Source organism: Spermophilus citellus, assembly GCF_964194105.1.
Source record: "Spermophilus citellus genome assembly, chromosome: 14".
Taxonomy (NCBI): domain Eukaryota; kingdom Metazoa; phylum Chordata; class Mammalia; order Rodentia; family Sciuridae; genus Spermophilus; species Spermophilus citellus.
Window position 1 is genome coordinate 41,892,321 of NC_138194.1, and position 20,467 is coordinate 41,912,787.

The 20,467-nt window shown below is 36.8% G+C and overlaps 1 protein-coding gene across 2 annotated transcripts in view; it reads left to right on the forward strand.

Moving 5' to 3' along the window:
• NSMAF (neutral sphingomyelinase activation associated factor) overlaps positions 1 to 20,467 on the forward strand; it is a 55,569-nt gene that overhangs the window by 16,217 nt on the left and 18,885 nt on the right. For both annotated transcript variants that reach the window (XM_081266082.1, XM_081266083.1), the window contains exons 2-12: positions 1,302 to 1,391; positions 5,542 to 5,620; positions 5,715 to 5,782; positions 5,863 to 5,899; positions 10,250 to 10,300; positions 12,632 to 12,703; positions 13,015 to 13,062; positions 13,162 to 13,214; positions 16,104 to 16,233; positions 17,731 to 17,802; positions 19,761 to 19,869. In XM_081266082.1, the coding sequence (XP_081122208.1) occupies positions 1,302 to 1,391; positions 5,542 to 5,620; positions 5,715 to 5,782; positions 5,863 to 5,899; positions 10,250 to 10,300; positions 12,632 to 12,703; positions 13,015 to 13,062; positions 13,162 to 13,214; positions 16,104 to 16,233; positions 17,731 to 17,802; positions 19,761 to 19,869 (809 nt within the window). The remainder of the gene's footprint in view (positions 1 to 1,301; positions 1,392 to 5,541; positions 5,621 to 5,714; positions 5,783 to 5,862; positions 5,900 to 10,249; positions 10,301 to 12,631; positions 12,704 to 13,014; positions 13,063 to 13,161; positions 13,215 to 16,103; positions 16,234 to 17,730; positions 17,803 to 19,760; positions 19,870 to 20,467) is intronic.

The following is a 20,467-nucleotide window of genomic DNA, read 5'->3' on the forward strand; positions in this document are numbered from 1 at the left end:
GATGTGGCTGTGTCCCTGTAGTATGCTGTTTTTAAGTCCTTTGGGTATAGACTGATGAGAGGGGTAGCTGGGTCAAATGGTGGTTCCATTCCCAGTTTTCTAAGGAATCTCCATACTGCTTTCCATATTGGCTGCACCAATTTGCAGTCCCACCAGCAATGTATGAGTGCACCTTTTTCCCCACATCCTCGCCAACACTTATTGTTGTTTGTCTTCATAACAGCTGCCATTCTGACTGGAGTGAGATGATATCTTAGAGTAGTTTTGATTTGCACAAAATGGCAATTTTTATACAGTGTAAAATTGTTCTCTTTTGGGTTTCCATTTTTCTTGGGCAATGTACTCTAACAGCATAAAATGTCAGTGTTTGTCTAGATGTTAGTAACCATTCTTTAACTTTTACTCAGCTAGGGTCATTTTGCCCCACTTCCCTGTCTGCTTATGATTTTAGATCTCATTATATTTGTTTATGGTTTTGAATCATAGCAATAGCCATTTATGATTAATGTACTGACATGCTTTACTTATAATATAAAAGGTATATTCTAATCCCTAGAGGGGGTTAAAGAGTGTAGACTTGCAGCCTGCCCCTTGGACCCCCAGTTGGTGAATCTGGACCCCCTAGGTGGTGAATAAAGAAGGTTCCGTCTCCTGCTTTAAGATTGACTCAGTGGGCTGGGATTGTGGCTTAGTGGTAGAGTACAAGCCTAGCATGTGTGAGGCCCTGAGTTCGATCCTTAGCACCACATAAAAATAAAACAAAGATATTGTGTCCAACTACAGCTAAAAAATAAATTAAAAAGTTGCCTACCCTCCTTTTCAGTGAATGTGTATGTATAATCTGCACAATAAATATTCATGTTAAAAAAAAAAAAGATTGACTCAGTGATTTATTGCGATCTCGCTGTAACATTGGTAGGGAAGAAGTGGGGAAGCCTGGCATGTTCCTTCAGTAGAAACTAAAAATTCCATAGGTCTGAGAGAACCAAGCTTCTTCAGGCCAGAAAAGTTTAATTTCATGAAAACTTGAGATTTCTATAAGTGAATCCCTCATTTGCTTGATGAGTGATTTTATTTTTGACACGGTGGTCATTTGACCCACGAGGCAGGCTGGTCTGTGTGTTTCTCCCTGCCATTGGGTAGCTAGGGAAGAGTGCTTGGCATGCAAGAAATGCTCCATAAGTGCTTTTAAATTAAGGAATGAGAAGAAGCACTTGGAGGAAGACATGTTACATTTACTGCTTGCTCATACTTTCTAAAAACTAAATATAAAAGAATTCTCTTTCCTCTCCCAAATTTAGGTTTTCCTTGTTGCTACTTAACTTGGAGGAATACTACTTTGAACAGCACACAGCTAATCATGTTCAGCACAATGGTAGCCAGGAAGAAAGGTAGGAGAGCTCTTAGAGGTTTGTACACTAACATACCTTTCCCATGCCTGTTTTTTTAAAAGTAAATGTAGGATCACATAGGATTTTTCTCTCTTCTTGTTAGATAGAAATTAACAAGGAAAGTAGATTTATAAGTTGCTGTCATAACTTTAAATGTTTTTCATTTAAAACATTTAAACATTCATTTAAAGGTGAATCCTTCTAATTTCTCCGAAGATGATGGACAGGATTCTGAATCTACCCATTATTTTTTTCCTTAGAGTTAATGTAGTGCTCTTGATCATTGTGGTTACGGTGCTATAAAGCAATGTTCATCAACAGTGAAACTGGTATAAAATCAACTCTTTCAAATTGAATAGGTAATTATGTAGTTTGAACTAGAAGCAAAAATCTGATTTCTCCATATTTTAGTAACTACTGGTTATGACTTTTAAAAGATTCTGTTTATTCAATCTTACCTTTTGAAAGCTTTCTATAAAAGAGTATAATGAAGTTTTTTGTTTATTTTCCTTGTACAAGTTGTACTTCAGTATCACTAAATTTTAAGTTCTTTGCTAACAAATTCTAGCTAATAAATATAGGAGGAATGATAAAATTTCAATCCGTATGAAATATGGATCACACTAGGGGGTCAGCAAACTATAGCCTATTGGCAAAATCTGACCCACTTCTTTAAGTAAAGTTTTACTGGGACACAGGCCCACCCATTTGTTTGTATTTGAACTTATCTGACCTCCTCTGCAACGTTAGAGGTGAATAGTTGTGATGGAGACTTTCTAGCCTCCAAAGCTAGAGATACTTACTATCTGGCTCTTCACAAAAGTTTGCCAACCTCTGATCTAGACATTAATCTTCAGTAGCTGCTGAAACCATTAGGTAAGACGTTTTGGAGAAGTCTTGTAATAAATATTATCACTTGAGGCTCCCAGTGCCTTCTAAAGCAAAGGCAATACCTGTGCCCCTCCTCTGAAGTCTTGTCATCAGAAGATCAAATCAGAGTCTGATCAAGTCTTTTAATCTTACCAATAATTTAAAGGGAGTATGTGGGTATAGGAAAATGACAGAGATGTATTCCTCAAAATTCGTAGTGTGAGAAAATTAGCTTAGATTAAGAGATGGTAATGGACATATCAACTAAATGTAATATGGACTTATTTGGATTTTTATTTGAGCAAACTGACTGTGAAGACATTTATATAATTGAAAAAAACTGTTTTCTATTGTAAAATACAAAAATATGAACACTGACTATATACTTGATGAAATGAAAGAATTGTTATTAGTGCTTGGGAATGGGACCCTGGGCTTTGCATACCTGTGTAGCATGTACTCCACCATGAGCTGTGCTCTCAGTCCTAATTTTTATTAAGAGTGTTTCTCGTGTGATTTCTACTAAAGTATTTGTGGATGAAGTGATGATGTCTAGAATTTTCTCAGTAGTCTGTGTGTTTAGTCAGCTTTCCACTCATTTAACAAACACTTGAGATATCGGCTTAGAAAGAGACAAGATTGTTCACAGTTTTGAAGGTTTCAGTCCATGACCATCTTGCCCTATTGTTTTCAAGCCTGTGATGGCACATGAGGGCAGGAACATGCAAACCTGTTCATCTCATGACCAAGAAGCCAAAGTAAGAAAGGGAAAGGAGCTGGGGTGTCATTATCCCCTTCAAGGATGTGTCCCAGTGACTTGAAAACTTCCCACTAACCCTACCTCTAAGCTTCTGCCACCTCCCAGTAGTGTCTATCTGGGGGACCAAGCCTTTAGCACATGGTCTTCTGAGAACAATTATCCAAACATGACACTCCAGTCTATTCATATATGTTTAGAAATTTCAAAAGTTTTTTTTTTTTAAGTTACAATTGGGCAAGTTTGGTCATAAAAAGTAAATGCATGTAACAGTGTGAAAAAATGATTTAAAATTTACAAATCCCTTGAAGAAGAGGATTGTAAAGAACCATGACCATCCGTGTGATGGGTCTTCTCATCCATTCAATGAATATGTATTAAGCACTGAAGAGAGAAAGCTAAATAAATACTTCCTTCCTACAGAAGTACAGGAGTGTTACTCTGGTGGTGCTATGGGGAAGAGGAATTGTCAGACTGGAAGCCTTGTTTCTCTATGTGATTGTTTTCTTTGCTTAAGAGGTCCTTATATAGAAATTTGGATATATAGTTTGTTCCCTAGTGTGGGAGGCCGCCCTGCCCAAGAGCTAAGCCTCCCTTCTCAGTCTTGAGTAAAGGGGGTGTTGGTCTGGCATCGCACACCTCAAACTATTCGAGGCAAGTGGCCCTCACCTTTGCTTGGCAAAGAAGTTTGCTTCAGTTCTGGACTTGAGCGTTACCCAATGGGATTGGGCAAACCCCCTTTGAAACCTCCGATCGAAACTCCTTTGTATGTCCGCCCCCGCCACCCCTGCTATAAAAATAAAGAGATTCCAGGTGCCTTCCAGTGTGGAAGCTGACCCTTAAGTCACAGAGCCATCCTACCCTCAATATGAAAATTACTTCTGTGTCCTGTGCTTTCTCACTGTTTTTTTTTTTTTTTTTTTTTTTTTTTTTTTTTTTTTTTTTTTTTTAGCTTAGTCTTGCAGCTAGCTCTTTTGAACCCAGTTCATCTTGTAGATCCCAGTATCTACAAGGGTTTAATTTTTCCTGGACTCCTACAGATGCCAAAATCTTTGGATGTCCTCCCACATACTTTAAATCATCTCTAGGTTACTTATAATAACCTAAGAACAATGCTGACACATCACTTCATTTTCATGGATTCAGTGTAGCTCTAAGTGTATGGCGAATTCATGTTGATCCTTTGGTACTTTCTAGAATTGTTAAAAATTTATTTTTATCCAAGATTTATTAAACATGTGGATTCGGAACCTCAGATATGGAGAGCCTACAAAAATTGCTTCCATTAAGGCAGGGAGATTTGAGAGAGCCCTGGAATGGACCAAGCAAGAGAATTGAACAAGACCAAGAAATGGCCAGAGAAAAATTCCAAATGTAATGGAAGTGATTTTAAAGAACCTGAGATTTTAAAAATTCTACTTGTAGACAAAATGTACTACTGGAAACTGATCTTAAGGTGATTTCTAGGGAGGAAGATTACCTGTAGATAGGGAATAGGGGTGGAGGGACAGGGACGGAGAAGGGGAATAGCATGGATGGTGAAAGGAGACCCTCATAATTATACAAAATACATGTATGAAGATGTGAATTTGGTGTCAACATACCTTATATATAATCAGAGATATAATAAATTATTGTATAATAGTGTATTAAGAATTGTAATGCAAAATAAATAAATACAACAAATCATTAAAAAGATGATTTCTTTATATTAGTATTCCAGTGTCTCCTGATCTATATTCTGACTACATAATAAACTGTTGTCTTGGTTTGATCATTGATAAGTCATCCAATCCACAAATGAAAATAAACTTTATAGTTTTTTATTAGCTTCCAGCAAGTTAATGCTCATTAGCCAAAACTAACATCTGACTCTAAAATGCTTGAGAATGTTTTTCTACAACTTATTGAAGACACATAAATGGCTTAAGAAAAGATGAAAATGGTAAAATCCATAACTGATTTACTTGGTATTAAAGTAGTAGAAGGATAGACTTTTAAAGGCATTTATTATCGTGGAACAGATTTTTTTCCTGAACTCCTCCATACCCCAAAATCACTGTTAAATGCATTTTATGTGCTCAATTTAAACTCTATATTCTTTGTATGATTTTAAATTAAAAATATCTTTGTCTAATCAATTTTAGACATTTAATATTACCTTCTGAATTGGTCTTTTGATTATAGAGAATTTATTGATGATATGATAGAGTCAATATATATTAACCTTTCTGGTCTTTAGTTTCTCTTATAGAATAGCTGTGAGGACAAAATAAGGCAATAAAAATAGAAGGTATGGTACAGTGCTCAACAGATGAAACCATAATTTTAAAATGTGCAGATTTCTGTAACATCTAAGGAGGTGGAGAAAAGGGAAATTATTTTATTTTTTCCAGCTTGTCATATCTTCTCTAATTGTGTTGTTGAGCTTTTCTTAGCTGATGACTTAGAAACCTATTTTCTAGTTAAAATGTACCATGTGACTATTATTATATTCATTAAGTAATCTCTTCTAATTCCCAGGAAAATCAGAGGCTCCTTAAAAATATGTTCAAAATCAGTGATTTTTGAACCAGATGCAATATCCCAACCTATCATTAAGGTAAACACATTCTAAGTGTGAACAAAAACATTCCTATTTTTTATATATTTTACCTTTGCTTCTTTTTATAATATTTTTTCTCAATTTTATCTAGATTCCTTTGAGAGATTGTATAAAGATAGGAAAACATGGAGAAAATGGAGCCAATCAACACTTTGCAAAGTATGTGCTCTTCACTAACTATTTATCTTGTAGCTCAATCAAAAGTATTGTATCTCTGATGACTTTTATCTGTATTTTAGGGCAAAATCTGGTGGTATTTCACTCATTTTCAGTCAGGTAAGAAGCACCTAGTAAATATTTTTTTCGAACTTTTATGCACACTTACATATGTATTTGTATGATTTCTTTTCACATTATGAAATTATTTTTCTGTAGGAATCTCAAATGAAGATCATTGGAATATATGTTTAAGTGCCTTTAAAATTTATTCATTGAAAAAAAAAACTTTTTAAAGATATGTTTTCCAGTAGGATCCTTGATTTTTTAAAACATTTTTTAGTTGTAGATGGACACAATACCTTTATTTATTTAACTTTACGTGGTGCTGACAATGGTACCCAGGGCCTTACACATGCTAGGCAAGCACTCTACCACTGAGCCACACCCCCAGCCCCCTTGGTATTTATTAAGTGTGCTGTATCTGTGGGTTTAGGGTTTTGTCCTCAGGTGCTCGTCAGTGTGGGTGGGTTGAGAGAAGAGGTGGCAGATCCTCCTGAACCTTGTGGCCATTTAGAAGGTGGAAGGCAAGCAAGTGCAGGCCACATGCATGAACTCAGGCTGACTCACGGCAGCCCAGGCATGACTCAAGAGGGCCCTTCTCGTATCATCATGACCCTTGGGGTCATGGTCTTTTGTTGATTCCCAATTTATTCTGTTTTCATTTATGTACCCAATGATGTGCTCAATATAGGTGCTCAGTACAGTACTGGCATTACAAGAGATTAAAACTTGTATATGTTTTGTATTGATGTCATCTGATTAGTGTGTAGATTGTCTTTAAAACTTTAAATGAGATCTACCACTTTCTTTGGGTTCTGGATTTCTTCTTCACCTTAAAATGAAGCATTAGCTGTGTTGCCTCAACTCAGTTCTGCAAAGCTCTAGTTCTTTGAGGTGTGGAAGTGTTCAGAGAAAGATCATTCTATAATCAAGTGAGTGTCAGAAAAGCAAAACAAAGACAGATTCTTTGTTTCAGGACTCCACTCAAAGGTTTACCTATGGCAGTGCGCAGAGTCTCATAGGAGTCAGAAGGAGAGTGGCCCCTGCACTCCCTGGGTCACTAAGCCCTTTGGTTTATGGAACACTGTTTATTGTGTGTTAAAATTTATTTTACAAGAGCTAGGAGATTTCAGATTAGATGATTTTCTATTTCTCTCTTCCATGAGTCTATTTTTTAAAAATTTTTTAAAATTGTAGATGGACATGATACCTTTATTTTATCTATTTATTTTTTATGTGGTGCTGAGGATCAAATCCAGTGCCTCATGCTTGCTAATCAAGCGCTCTACCACTGAGCTACAACCCCAGCCCTCCATGAGTCTATTAATTTTAAGGAAGAAAACATTTTGTGAGCTTCTTGACTTCTTCTTTTAGTTATTTATTTTGCAGTACTAGGGATTGAACCTGGGGCATTCTACTACTGAGCTACTTCCCCAGTCCTTTTTATTTTTATTTTGAGATAGGATCTCAAATGAGGAACTTGCCATCCTCATACCTGAGCCTCCTGAGTGGCTGGGACTATAGACCTGCACCCCCTGATGGCAACTTCATGTTGCTTTACTGGCAGAGGTGGATACAGTTATAGCCATCTACCATTTTGAGAGGCTGCTATTAATTCTGGTCCGCCCCTGTGTTCTCATATCCATTTATCTTACTACTTTTATGACCTTATTTTTGAACATCTATATTTGGGAAAGAAGAGGTACTCTCTCAGTTAAAACTAGTAGTTTCATGATAAAACTTTGATTTCTTAGTTGTTTTAGCAGAATTTTACTAGCTTTGGACTTAGAAATGAAGTCCCCAAATCTGTTACATACTTTTAATAGTTTCCAAAAGCGATCTCAAACTAACCTGAAATCAGTTTAACATCAAGGGATGCCTGGACACAAAGCTACTCTTTTGAGTATTAAGCTTTCCATGTTAAGTACACAACCAGGCAACTTTTCTGTTTTCTGATTACTTAGTAGGTCACAAGGTCTCAGAAATAGGTTATGGTGCTTTAGATTTAGAGAGTTTTGCTTCCAGTTTTTTGGTGGTTTTTTTTTTTTGGGGGGGGGGGTTGTTGATGATGATGATGATGCTCAAACAAAATAAATATCCAGGGTCCTGGATAGAGGGAAGAACAAGATATCCAAAGCCTCTCTCTCTCTCCATAAATTATGCTTTTCTTTTCTTTTTTAAATGTCTTCAGTTGTTACTGGACCTTTATTTTATTCATTTATTTATTTGCAGTGCTGAGAATCAAACCCAGTGCCTCACACATGCTAGGCAGTTGCTCTACCACTGAGCCACAACCCCAGCCCCTGAATTATGCTTTTCAGTGGGAGAGACAATAAGCAAGCATTTCCTCCAGTGTCGGGTAGGGATAAATATCATAAAGAAAATGAAAGCAGGACCAGGAATAGAAAGTGACGGAGAATATTACTATGAGTGGTCAGCGGTGCCTCCCTGAGAAGGCACCACTTGACTAGACTCCCAGAGGCAGGAAAGAGTGAGCTATGAGATTGTCATGAGCAGAGCATTCCAGGTGCAGAGAATGGTGGTAAGGAACCAAGAGGTGGCATGTGTGTCTGGGTGGTGGAAGTTGAGAAAAGCACTCAGAAGGAGACTGGAACAGGGGCCAGGTCCATGTCGCTGAGGGCCTCTGGGCCACGGTAATGCTTTAAGGTTTAGAGTAAACAGCAGAAGAGAAAAGCACTGGAGAACTAAAAGAGAAGAGTCAAAATCTGATTTGCACATAGTTATAAATCACTTTTGAGGCTGGATGGAGAGCAAGTTGTACAAAGGCAAGTTAGGGGACACTTGGGGTTATTCAAAAACTCAAGTGTTTTGGCTCAGGATGGTGAAAGGTGGTTTTTGTTTGTATATATTCTGAAAAAAAATCAAATAAATGTGCCAATAGCAGGGTATGTAGCAGAACAATCAGGAAGGACTCCAATAGGTAGTTAGTGGTGCCTTTTTTGAAGATAAAGAAGTCTGGGGAAGAACAGGCGTGGTTCAGAGTGTGAGATTTGAGATGCCTAACAGACCTCCAAGAGAAGTCCAGTAGGGTGTTAGGATGCATTTGGCTGGGTTTCAGAGAAGAAGCTGTGGCTAGAAAGATAAGGGAAGGAGTTGAAAATTTCCACATGGTGGCTTTGTTTTTGGTACCAGAAATTGAACCCAGGGCCACTTAACCACTGACTGATCCACATTCTCAGCCTTTTTTTTATGTTTTTTTTGAGACAGGGTCTCACTAAGTTGTTCAGGACCTCACCAACTTTCTGAGGCTGGCCTTAAACTTACAATCCTCCTTCCTCTGCCTCCCAAGCTGCTAGGATTATATGTTGCACCACTGTGCCCAGCTCCAGATAGTTCTTAAACCCTGAGAATAGAGATTTGCCAGTGACTGAGAATGGCCAGAGAGGTCCAAGGACTAGGGCCTTGCTTCTCTTCAGTATTAGGTTGGGAAGAAAGGGGGAGAACCAGGATCCAGTGTCCTGCAAGCCTAGTAGAAATATCATCAGCTATCTCATGTGCTCTGAGAAGGAGAGCTAAGATAGACTGGCAAACCTACTGTTGGATTTGGTGCATGGAGGTCTCCTGCCCGTTTCATGCACTGGAGGAGTGGTTTCTACCAATGTAGTGTAGTGGAGTGAAAGCCTGTCATGGGCCCAAGGAAAGATATAGGCAGCTCTGGCAAAATTTTGCCACAAAAAGGAACAGAAATGGCCAGAGAAGGATGTGAAACCAAGTGGGGATGGTTACCTGTGATTTGTGTAAAATGGGAGAAGGTGCAGTGTATGATCATAGGAACAGAGTTGTTGAATGACTCACAGGTGTAGGGGGAATCCACATCTGTGCCCCAGGAGAGCTGCTGGCCTTTGAGGACCCAGGCAGTCCCTCCACTGTCTGGGGGAAGACAGGCAGGGACAGGGTACAGGTGGTGCAAGAAGTCCATGCTCTGCTGAATGGTGTTGCTTGTCCACATAATTACCAACACCTAGTGTGAGAACTGGTGGCCTGCTGAAAACACAATTACTTTATGTTAGTGTATTTCATTCGACAGTGACTTTGTTTTACCCACTTCTTAGAAAAACCAGAGCTTATATTAGTTTCCTTCTGCTATCTACTTGGTTATTTGGTACTAGTAATAACATTCATAAAGCATGTCAGATATTCATCTATCCAATAATTGTTGCTTCCTTGTTATCTTGATAATTCTCTTTTTAATTTAATATTTGTTATGTTAATATTTGAGCTTTTAAGACCATACAAATTAATAATTAATTAATGCAATAGTTTCACCAATGGAGATTATGTAACAATGATTTAAAATATTCAGTTCATAATATCCTAGTTTATAGTTATTCTTTATGGTGAAAAATTTTTGTTATTATTTCAAAAGTATTGACTTGTCTTCCTCAGGTATATTTTATTAAAGAACATAATATTGTTGCACCATATAAAATAGAAAGGGTAAGTAAAGTTCTTCATGTATTCCCAATAATTTATGTAGTGATTTTGAATATTAAGATTTTGTGACTTGATTAACATCTTTAATCAAATATAATAATATTGGGTATACTTAAAAGCTTATTACCAGTTATAACAAAATTACCCAAGGGAGACACAGACTTTAGTCCAAGAGAATTCAGTTAACCTCAAAATAAATAAATAAATAAATAGACAGATTAGCCTAAAGAATGAAAGCTTAAATGATTAGATTAGAAATTGAAATCAGAAAAAAAAGAAAAAAAAGAAATTGAAATCAGAATATGGATCATTTATAAAAGTATTTGCTGGGTTTTACTGAGAATTTCTTTGCTCATATATTACTAAAAATATTTTTAAATATCTGAGAAATATTTATTTGTATGTTATAAAGTAATCTTCTTTGAAAACTCAGTTATAACTACTCTTAATTGGGTGGAAGCTGACTAGACTTGAATACAGTGTCTGGTTCATCAGGAATTTTCAAATGAGCTTAGGTATTTCATTGAACTCCTCTATATTTTAATTCTTTATACTTCAGCTTAATGCATGGTAAAGAGATAACTCCAGCTAAAAGAGAGTTTTTAAAGGAGTTAGGAACAGGGCCAGTGCTCCTTATTCCTGGCACCTCTGTGAGTTAAGAAAATCCCTTCCCTGGGTAGATACATCCCCCAGCCTGAATCTCAGTCCAGATAGCAGGCCAGCCTGCAGTTTCTTAACCAGCAGTCTATGAAATGCACAACTGTATATGCCTCTGAGTTTTACAGATAAACATTTGCATACCCTGATTACTCCACAAATACAAATATTGAGTTTTAATTACTCTTAGAAGGTATTACTGGCATTTTGGGGAGGACAATTCTTCATTGTATGTGGCTGTCCCTCCTTACAGTCTCTTACTGCCTGCTAAATGCCTTTTTCACACTGCGCCCTTGTTTACACAGCACCTACACACATTGACAAAAGCCTCCAGGGAAGTAGAATGCCCTACCTCCAAGTCCAGAACCCCTCCCTGGGATGCTGTCTCTCTTAAAGGCTTTCTCAAGACTCACCTCAAATGCAAGCTGCACACTTATATATATGTATACATGTATTAGGGTTTTCTAAAGAAATAGAACCAGTAGGATGTGTGTATGTATATGCATGTGCATGAGTACATACATGCATGCACAGTGTGTGGGAGGGGTGGGGGTTGAGATTATTATCAGAAATTGACCCTTGTTATTATAAAGATTGAAAGGCACAGAAAGAGGAGAGCCATCCATATAAGTTCTACTTTGAGTTTGAGCCCTAGTCTCAAGGCAAGTCAAGACCAAAATCCCAGCTTGAACACAGAGAGAAAGAATATTTTTTTCTACTTAGCTTTTTATTTTATTCAGGTTCTCAATAGATCAGAGGAGGCCTACCCACATTGGAGAGGGCAATCTACTAAGTTTACTGATTCAAATGTCTCTCATTCAAAAACATCTTCTGAGAGGCATCCAAATATAATGTTTAATCAAGTATTTTGGCACCCCGTGGCCTAATCTAGTTGACACACAAAATTAACTATCACAATGCATACATACCTAGTCTCAGAGCATCTAAGTGTGTGAATTAGTCAACAGATTAATAATAAATGTCAGTACCCAATTTCAACAATGGGTAGAACATCCAGATAGAACATCAGTGAGGAAACAGAAGACAAGAAACACTGCAGACCAAATGGACCTGGCAGACACACACACACAGCATTCCACCCACAGCAGCAGAACACACATTCTTCTCAAGTTCATGGGACATTCCCAGGACAGATCACATGTGAGATCACAAAACAAGTCTTAACAAATTTAAGATGATGGAAATATCATTTATCCTTTCCAACCACAATGGATTGAAACTAGAAATAACAGCAGAAAGCTGGGAAGTTCACAGATATATGGCAATTCAACAACATGCAACCAAGCAACCAGCGAGTCAAATAAGAAAAGAGAAATTAGAAAGTATCTCAAGACAAATAAGAACAAAAACACAACATACACAACAATGTATGGGAGCAAAGCAGTATTCAGAGGGAAGTTCATAAAGATAAATGCCTGCATTAAAAAAGAAGCCAGATCTCAGAATGAAAATCCTAACTACACATCAAGGAATTAGAACAAGAAGGGCAGAGTAAACCCAAAGTCAGCAGAAGGCAGGAAGTAATAAAATAGCAGTGAATCCTGGGCGAGGCAGAAACAGGTGGAACTTAGCTGGTGTTGCACAAATGATCTTAATGTCACAGGGATGACATGCTCCTCCTTCTCTATTGTTTTGATATCCTCCTCTTTCTGTTAGGGCAAAATGGAATATGTCTTTGAATTGGATGTTTCAGGGAAAGTGGAAGATGTGGTGGAGACACTGCTTCAGGTAAGCCAGTGACTTAGCCACTCCCTGGAAGGAGAACTCTGAAGCAAACTGAGGCAGAAACCTTTTTAAAAAAACATTTCATGTTTTCCTATGATCTGAACCGTAATCTCTTTTCTATCTACCTGGCAGATTTACTTGAATAAGTAGGATTTGCAAACTGTCTATTAGGAAGTAGCCATATATACACACAAAATAATCTGAGCTATCACCAAGTGACAGAATAATTCGTGTTTTTTGTTGCTTCTAAAGAAATTCTCCATCCCATCTGAGAAAAAAAAAAAAAATGATCATGTGTATTTATGATATTGTAGCTTCACAGAGCATCCTGCCTTGACAAACTGGGTGACCAAACTGCCATGGTAAGTGTTCTTATTGGTATCTTTGTGAATTACCTTGTGTTGACATGTTTTCTCATAAGTACTTAACATTCATAATTTTTAATGGATCTCTTCTCATAGATAACGGCTATCTTGCAGTCACGTTTGGCTAGGACATCATTTGACAAAAACAGGTATGTTTTTAATCATTTTGTTTCCTGATTAGAAAAGCAGTGGACATTGTCTTCTGTAGGCCTCACTGAGTATGTCCAAGACTGATGTTGTCATTGTCATCTCACCCCAAACCTGCCCACCCAAGGGGATGCACCAGCCTCAGATGAGGAGGAATTTGGGGGCTCCCTCCACTCTTCACACTTAACCTGTCAGTTAGCTGTCTTCATTTATGCTCCCTGATCTCTCCAGTACATCCACTGTTTTCATCCTATGATTGCCCCTGTTCAGGCCACCCTGACTACCACCCCAGCACCACCACAGCTCCTAATCCATCTGCCTGACTCAAGTCTTCCCTCTTCCATATGTCCCCTTCCCTGGACCTAACGTCCTTTTAAACAATGCTGTTTCTGAAGCACTTGTTTAATCATACAACCTGCCTGCTTAGAGTTAGTTCTGTAAGACTCTCCAGGCCTTCAGGATGAGTCTGAACACCTCATTGTGGGCACAACCTTTAAGGGCCAGTTTTTTTCCTGCTCCTAGTAGCTGATTGCTCTTGCGTTCTGTGCCCGAGCTCTTTGTATTACGTGCGGTTCCTGTTGTCCTGTGGATTCTTACCTCTGAGCTCTTGCTTAGAACATACACACTCCTCTTTTGCACATAGCTGTCTTGCCTTTCTGATTTCAGCTTAGATATCGGTTCTTCTAGAAAGTCTTTCTTGACCCCTCAAGTTACTTTAAGTACTTTTTTGTAGTATCCCATGGGGACCTAGAGAGAGTACATACACTCTTACAGTTCCATTAGTTTTTTCATTGATTTTCTTAGCTTTATTAATTAAAAAATGTATTTCAGTAAGAAATGACACTTTTGTATTATCCTGTTTTCTTCCTTGTTTCTTGCCTTATATTAAGTAAATTTGAGCTTTATGTCTATATATTCCTCTCTGAAACCACTGTGTCAATTACTCTAGACTCATGGTAACTATTAACACCTACCTGGTGATATAAGACCCCATATCCTGTTTTCTCAGTTTAACTTATGTCTTCACTAGTCTTAATCTTATTCACTTTGGTATAAATTTAAAATCAGCTTGTCACTTTCCATAAAAGAAAGCTTTGGACTTCTGCTTGTGACTGCAGAGAATCTATTGTCTTCTACTAAGTCTTCTTTAAAATCTTCTCTAGGGGCTGGGGATATAGCTCAGTTGGTAGAGTGCTTGCCTTGCATGCAGAAGGCCCTGGGTTCAATCCCCAGCATGGCCACAAAAAATTAAATAAGTAAAATCTTCTCTATAATCTTTCCTATCTCTTGTTACATTTATTCCAAAAATTTCAGACTTTTGATGGTATTATAAATGGTTATGTTATTAAAATTTTCATTTCCTGTTTGTTGTTGATAGGTGGGATGCAATAGATTTTTGTGTGTTCATCTTTTCATCAACCCTGCTAAACTCCACAATCAGTTTCATTAACTGTAGATTCTTTATATGTATAAAATGTTATCTATGAATTTCTTGTAGTCTCCATTAGCATTTTTATTTTAGACTTTTGCATTCATAAGCATTCATTCTTTGGACAGAGGAGAAAGTATTGGTGAAACAGATTGATTTATGGGATTATTATGTTCTAGGCTTTTGCTAGAAGCCCATGTTTATAAATGAGATTAGTTTGTAATATTCTATTATGCTGCTGTCTTTGTGAAATTTGGGAATCAGAATGATCCTCACCTTTGCCCCTGCATTTTAATGTAAAAGAACTTGCCAGTAAAGCTATCTGGGCAGCAGTCCTATTTTCATGTTTATGTTTGCTTCTTTTTCCTTTATGCTCTACAGTATTAATTTTCTTTTCACTTTTGTGGTGGCAGGATCTATTAGGTAACTGGATTGCCAAAGGAATAGTTTTCATTTTAGAAAGGAAAGGAATAATAATAAGAATCACCTTCCCCTGACCTACTTAATATGTCATTTTTCTAAGTAGTGACTTAGACTGCAATTCTGTCCCTCTAAATTATATTCCATTACTTATAAAGAAATTTACTTATTTTGGTGCTGGGAATTGAACCCAGGGCATATGCATTCTAAGTATATGCTCTGTCACTGAGCTAGACCTTCCAGCCCCAGGAGATTTATTTTCAACCCAGATTTTTTAAGCAGTGCCCTAAAATATGGCAAATTTGGTTGTTTTCATACTAAATTAAATTCATAAAGCGAAGAGTAGAATTTTTCTTAATATTAGTTCTTTTTAGATTTATGACAGTAGAGTGTATTAGACATTTTTTGATTATATATTTTAGCAGTGGGTAGTAGAGAGGTCATTTTTTACTTTCTTTATTAAAATAGATCCAAACACAAATATACTTGAAATAACATTGAAGTAAGTATAATTATGTGGTCATATCCTGTTAAAGTATAGCGTGAGTAAATGTCATTTGTGTCAAAATGTTTTTTATGACTATAAAAATAGGTCTGAACCACATAAAATAGAAAATTATATGAAGGTAAGAATAGTTTTGAGACCAGTTTATTTTGGGAAGAGTAAGGGTTCGTCTAAAGGTGGCGTTATTTATCCAACTCTTTTCTGTGACACATAATATCTTTTTAAAATATTTTTAGTTGTAATAATTTTATTTATTTATTTTTAATGTGGTGCTGAAGTTTGAACCCAGTGCCTCACACATGCTAGGCAAGTGCTCTATCACTGAGCCACAACTCCAGACCCATAATCTCTTTTGTTTTTAAGAAATCAAGCTTTCATTATATCATGTAAAAGAATGTCAACTTTATTTTAGTAGCCAATTTATATTATCACTTTCTTATGTTAAATGTAGTGGTTAGACAAATGTCATACAAAGTCATGCTATAGATAAACCTAGAACATTGATCAATTTCTGACTTTTTTTTTTTAACTTTTCAGATTCCAAAGTGTTTCTGAAAAGCTACACATGGAATGCAAAGCAGAAATGGTGACACCTCTGGTGACGAATCCTGGACATGTGTGCATCACAGACACCAACCTGTATTTTCAGCCTCTCAATGGGTACCCGGTATGTAGACCACAGGGTTAGGTACAGAGCTGCCTCCATTTTTAAACTTGACTTTTTGGGGAGTTTGACTTCACAATTACAGTGTCCTCACATTTTGGTGAGGGTCAAAATCACCTGCCTATCACCCCTACCAGCACCTATTTTATAAGTTCCCCATGTAGTCCTGGAACACAGTCACCAAAGTTTAAGCTCCTTCAATCTATTTTCAGTCATTCTAGAGTCTCTTGATTTTAGTGTTGTAGAAAGAAACCTTTCCCCTCCTGATTTTAGGGTCAATGGAGATTTCTACCTTTCTATTAGAAAGCACTGCCGGAAGAGACCAAGGAATTACACTATCATTAAGGAGAAATGGGTGTTTCCTATATATTCACTTATGTATATGAATATGAGGGCATTTCTTGTTTCTTCTTAATCACAAACACAGCAGATCTGAATGTTTCTTAAAGAAGCACTATGAACCTGCTCTCTTGGCTAGTGTGGAGGGGCATATTGAGATGCTGCTTTGGGGGCTCCTTCTGTGATCTTTGAAACAATCTTCTCTTTCACAAGGACATTAGACTCACTAGGCCAGAAAGGAAACTAGATTTCTTCACTAAAATCTGTAAAGAGTTATTGTTTCTAACAAACAAATAAATGAATAAGTAGAGTTGTTATTTCCATAGAACTGTCTTCTTTTTGGAATGGTTCATTAGAAAAACAAAGAAACCCTAACACTCTCTGGCAGTGCAATTTAAAGAACTGAGAATGTTTTCTGCCATAGAAACCAACACCATGAAAATCCTCCAGACTGATTATGACAGGACACTAAAACAGTTCCTACTGTTTTAGTCAAGGATAGTGCTATACCAACTTCATCCACTAGGTGGTGGGGCACACTTGCCTGGTTCTCCAGTAGATGGTGCACATGGCTGGAGTGGCATTCTCTTAATATGAAATGAGTTGGCTTGCTGACAGAAAAGTGTCTAAATATGTGCCACAGTTTCAGAATCTGTAGTATGAGCCCTTACTCCTTTATAAATCTGTGGGATAGGATCCTTTACCTGACTTGGGATCTTTGAGACATTTGACTCTATTGTAATATATACATATTGTAGTAATTTAATACACTGTAATTGTTAAAGAGATATCAAACAGGATTCTTTAAAAAAATGTATGTCAGTATATCTGCGAAAAGATAGCAAAATTCCTGAGTTGTTATCTATACTTGTCCTTTAATATCCTATATCATCCAACAATTTTGCAGTTACCTTAAAAATAGCTGACTACATTGTTACTTGGGATTACTGACATAGCCAAGGTCATGAAGATAGTGAAAAATAGCAGAATAGAATGTAAAATGAGATAAACTTGTTCCAAGTTCACTTGCAACACATTGGAGAAGCAGGATTTTGTTTTTGTTTTTGTTTTTCCCACCCTTTCCTGATACTAAAGAACTAACCCTAACTTCTAATTGTGTTCGAATGGTAATGTTTGAAAGTATCTTTCTACTTTTTAAAGAAACCTGTGGTCCAGATAACACTGCAAGACGTCCGCCGCATTTACAAAAGAAGGCATGGCCTCATGCCTTTGGTGAGTTTGAGTGTAATTCTGCTTCTTGGTGGATGATTGTCAGACCTTCAGTTTAGCTGGTGGCTTATTGACTTATAGTCCCTAGAGAATGACTAAAAAGTGTAAGCATGTTATGTTGTAAGCAAGGACTCTAATTCTTGATACTCTTTCTTTTGGATAAGCTAGAAATCAACAAAAGAATAGCTCCTTTCTGTAAACAAGAGGTTCCCTTACAGAAATGTTTCTTTTGTTCCAAGATCTGGAGGGCTAGAGTGCCCTTAAGTTTCTCACCCCTGAGTTTTCAAGAGTTTCTGGGCTCAGGCTAAAATAATGGATGCAGACCTAACCCAGCACTTCTCCTTCCCCCCTATTTACTGCAGCTCATTCTCAAAACAGAATTTGGAAGATATTATGAGGGTAACTCTTCAGTAGAACTGTGGTATAGTCATAGTTAACTTATATCACCTCAACCTTTGGGCTTGGTGACAGAAATAGACAAAATAACCATTTGAATCATACAGGCTGAACTGTGGAACCAACCTAGATGCCCTTCATTAGATGAGTGGATAAAGAAAATGTGGTATATATACACAATGGTATATTACTCAGCATTAAAAGAGAATAGAGTCATGGCATTTGCAGGTAAATGGATGGAGTTGGAGAATATAAGGCTAAATGAAGTAAGCCAATCCCAGAAAACCAAAGGTCAAATGTTTTCTCTGATATAAGGATGCTGATTCACAATGGGGATAGGGGGCAGCATGGGATGAATAGATGAACTCTAGATAGGGCAAAGGGAAGGGAGGGGGTAAGGGGGTAAGAAAGGCATTGGAATGAGATGATGTGGACATCATTATCCTAAGTACATGTATGAAGACACAAATGGTATGACTGTACATTGTGTACAACCAGAGATATGAAAAAATTGTGCTCTATATGTATAATATGAATTGAAATGCCATTCTGCTGTCGTATATAATGAATTAGAATAAATTTTTAAAAAAAGAAAAAAGAAAATAAATCATATGGGCTGTTCTTCCCAGCATTCCCCTGAATAAGCAAATGTCCATATTTCTGTTTATCTTCCTTACCTTAGAAACCAGTCTTTACTGAAGGTTTTTGATATTACATCAATATATAGTTATTTTTTTCCTCCTTGGAAGATTAACCAATGACTTGATTACAAAAGTATTTGTGGAATTTTTACTCTCAGATTTTGTTTTCAAATTGTGAAATATAATCATCTTCCTGCCGCTTTACATACTGAATACACTGCATTTCCAGTGCTAATAGAGAATTGGGGAAACAGATACTGAATCTACTTCTTTGAGTATAGAGGATTAGTCAGATAGAAAAGAAATAAACATTAAGTGCTTTCTTTGCCATTTGCCATGATAATCTCTGTGAGGTGGATGATCTCATATTTTATAAATAAAGAAATTGAGACTTATTAAAGAGTTAACTTTCTAACTTCCTAGCTAGTAAATCGAGAATTCCTACCCTAAATCACCTTGCCAGCACAATATTTATGAAGCTCATAGTTTTCTGAAAACTATTTATTAATTGAATGGGTTACTCAATTACCACTTTGTTAGATATACATAATTATTTAATTTATAAGAGAAAGCTAAACATACGTGTCTGAAAAGATCTTGAATGGATGGATAGGCTAATTTTGAATTTCAAAGTAATAAGTTCACAAAAGGTATTATCCATGCAAACATTCAACACCAAAGAGGATTTTATGGTTTACTTGAAATGCATGTGCTGTTCCCAGGAAGTTTATAAATACATCATAAACAAATATAAAGACATAGCTATATTCTTGAGTCAGATTATAGGTGGAAAACAGGAATACAAGCCATAAAAATCAAGAATACAGATATGTAACTGAACAGTTTTTGTAATTAGGCACTTACTCTGGGATTGCAAGATGAGCATGGTGCCATTTGTTCTACTCTTTTTGTTCTGAATTACAGGGCCTGGAAGTATTTTGCACAGAAGACAATCTGTGTTCTGACATCTACCTGAAATTCTATGAGTCTCAAGATCGAGATGACCTCTATTTTTACATTGCCACATACCTAGGTTTGCTGTTCACCCTTCATTGTGTCTGTTCATGCAGAAGTGGTTTAACTCCTCAGGAGCTGGGATAGCACCGAGGAGAAGATGCTCTGTCTAGAACCACCTCTCCATGGTGCTACTTACTTCTCATCAGTAACTATAGTTGTCAAAATAGTATCTTAAAACTGAGGGACATATGCATTCATTTTGGTAATAGTTCATTCCACTTGTATATTTTAAAAAATCTTGATAAATATATTTAAATGTTTTTACTATTTTAATGACCTCCAACTTGAATAGATTATAATGAATCCACCGAAGTATTTTTGTATTCAGTCGTGTCTAATGGTAGTTTATGAACACCAGGACTGAATTTCTTAATATGAGACAGTGAGGTATCCAGTTGTATGACTGTGATCACTGATTTGATCTTAATCACAAGCTGTAAAACTACACAGAAGGATCACATAAATCTTCTGATATAGCACCCTTGGACTAGAAATCACTTTTTTTATTAATAACAATTGGTCAGTCTTTATTGAATTTTCCTACCTTTGCCGGAGAGAATACCTGTATTTTTCTTGTCGAGCGTATGCTTTTTTTTTTTTTAAATAAATTGCTT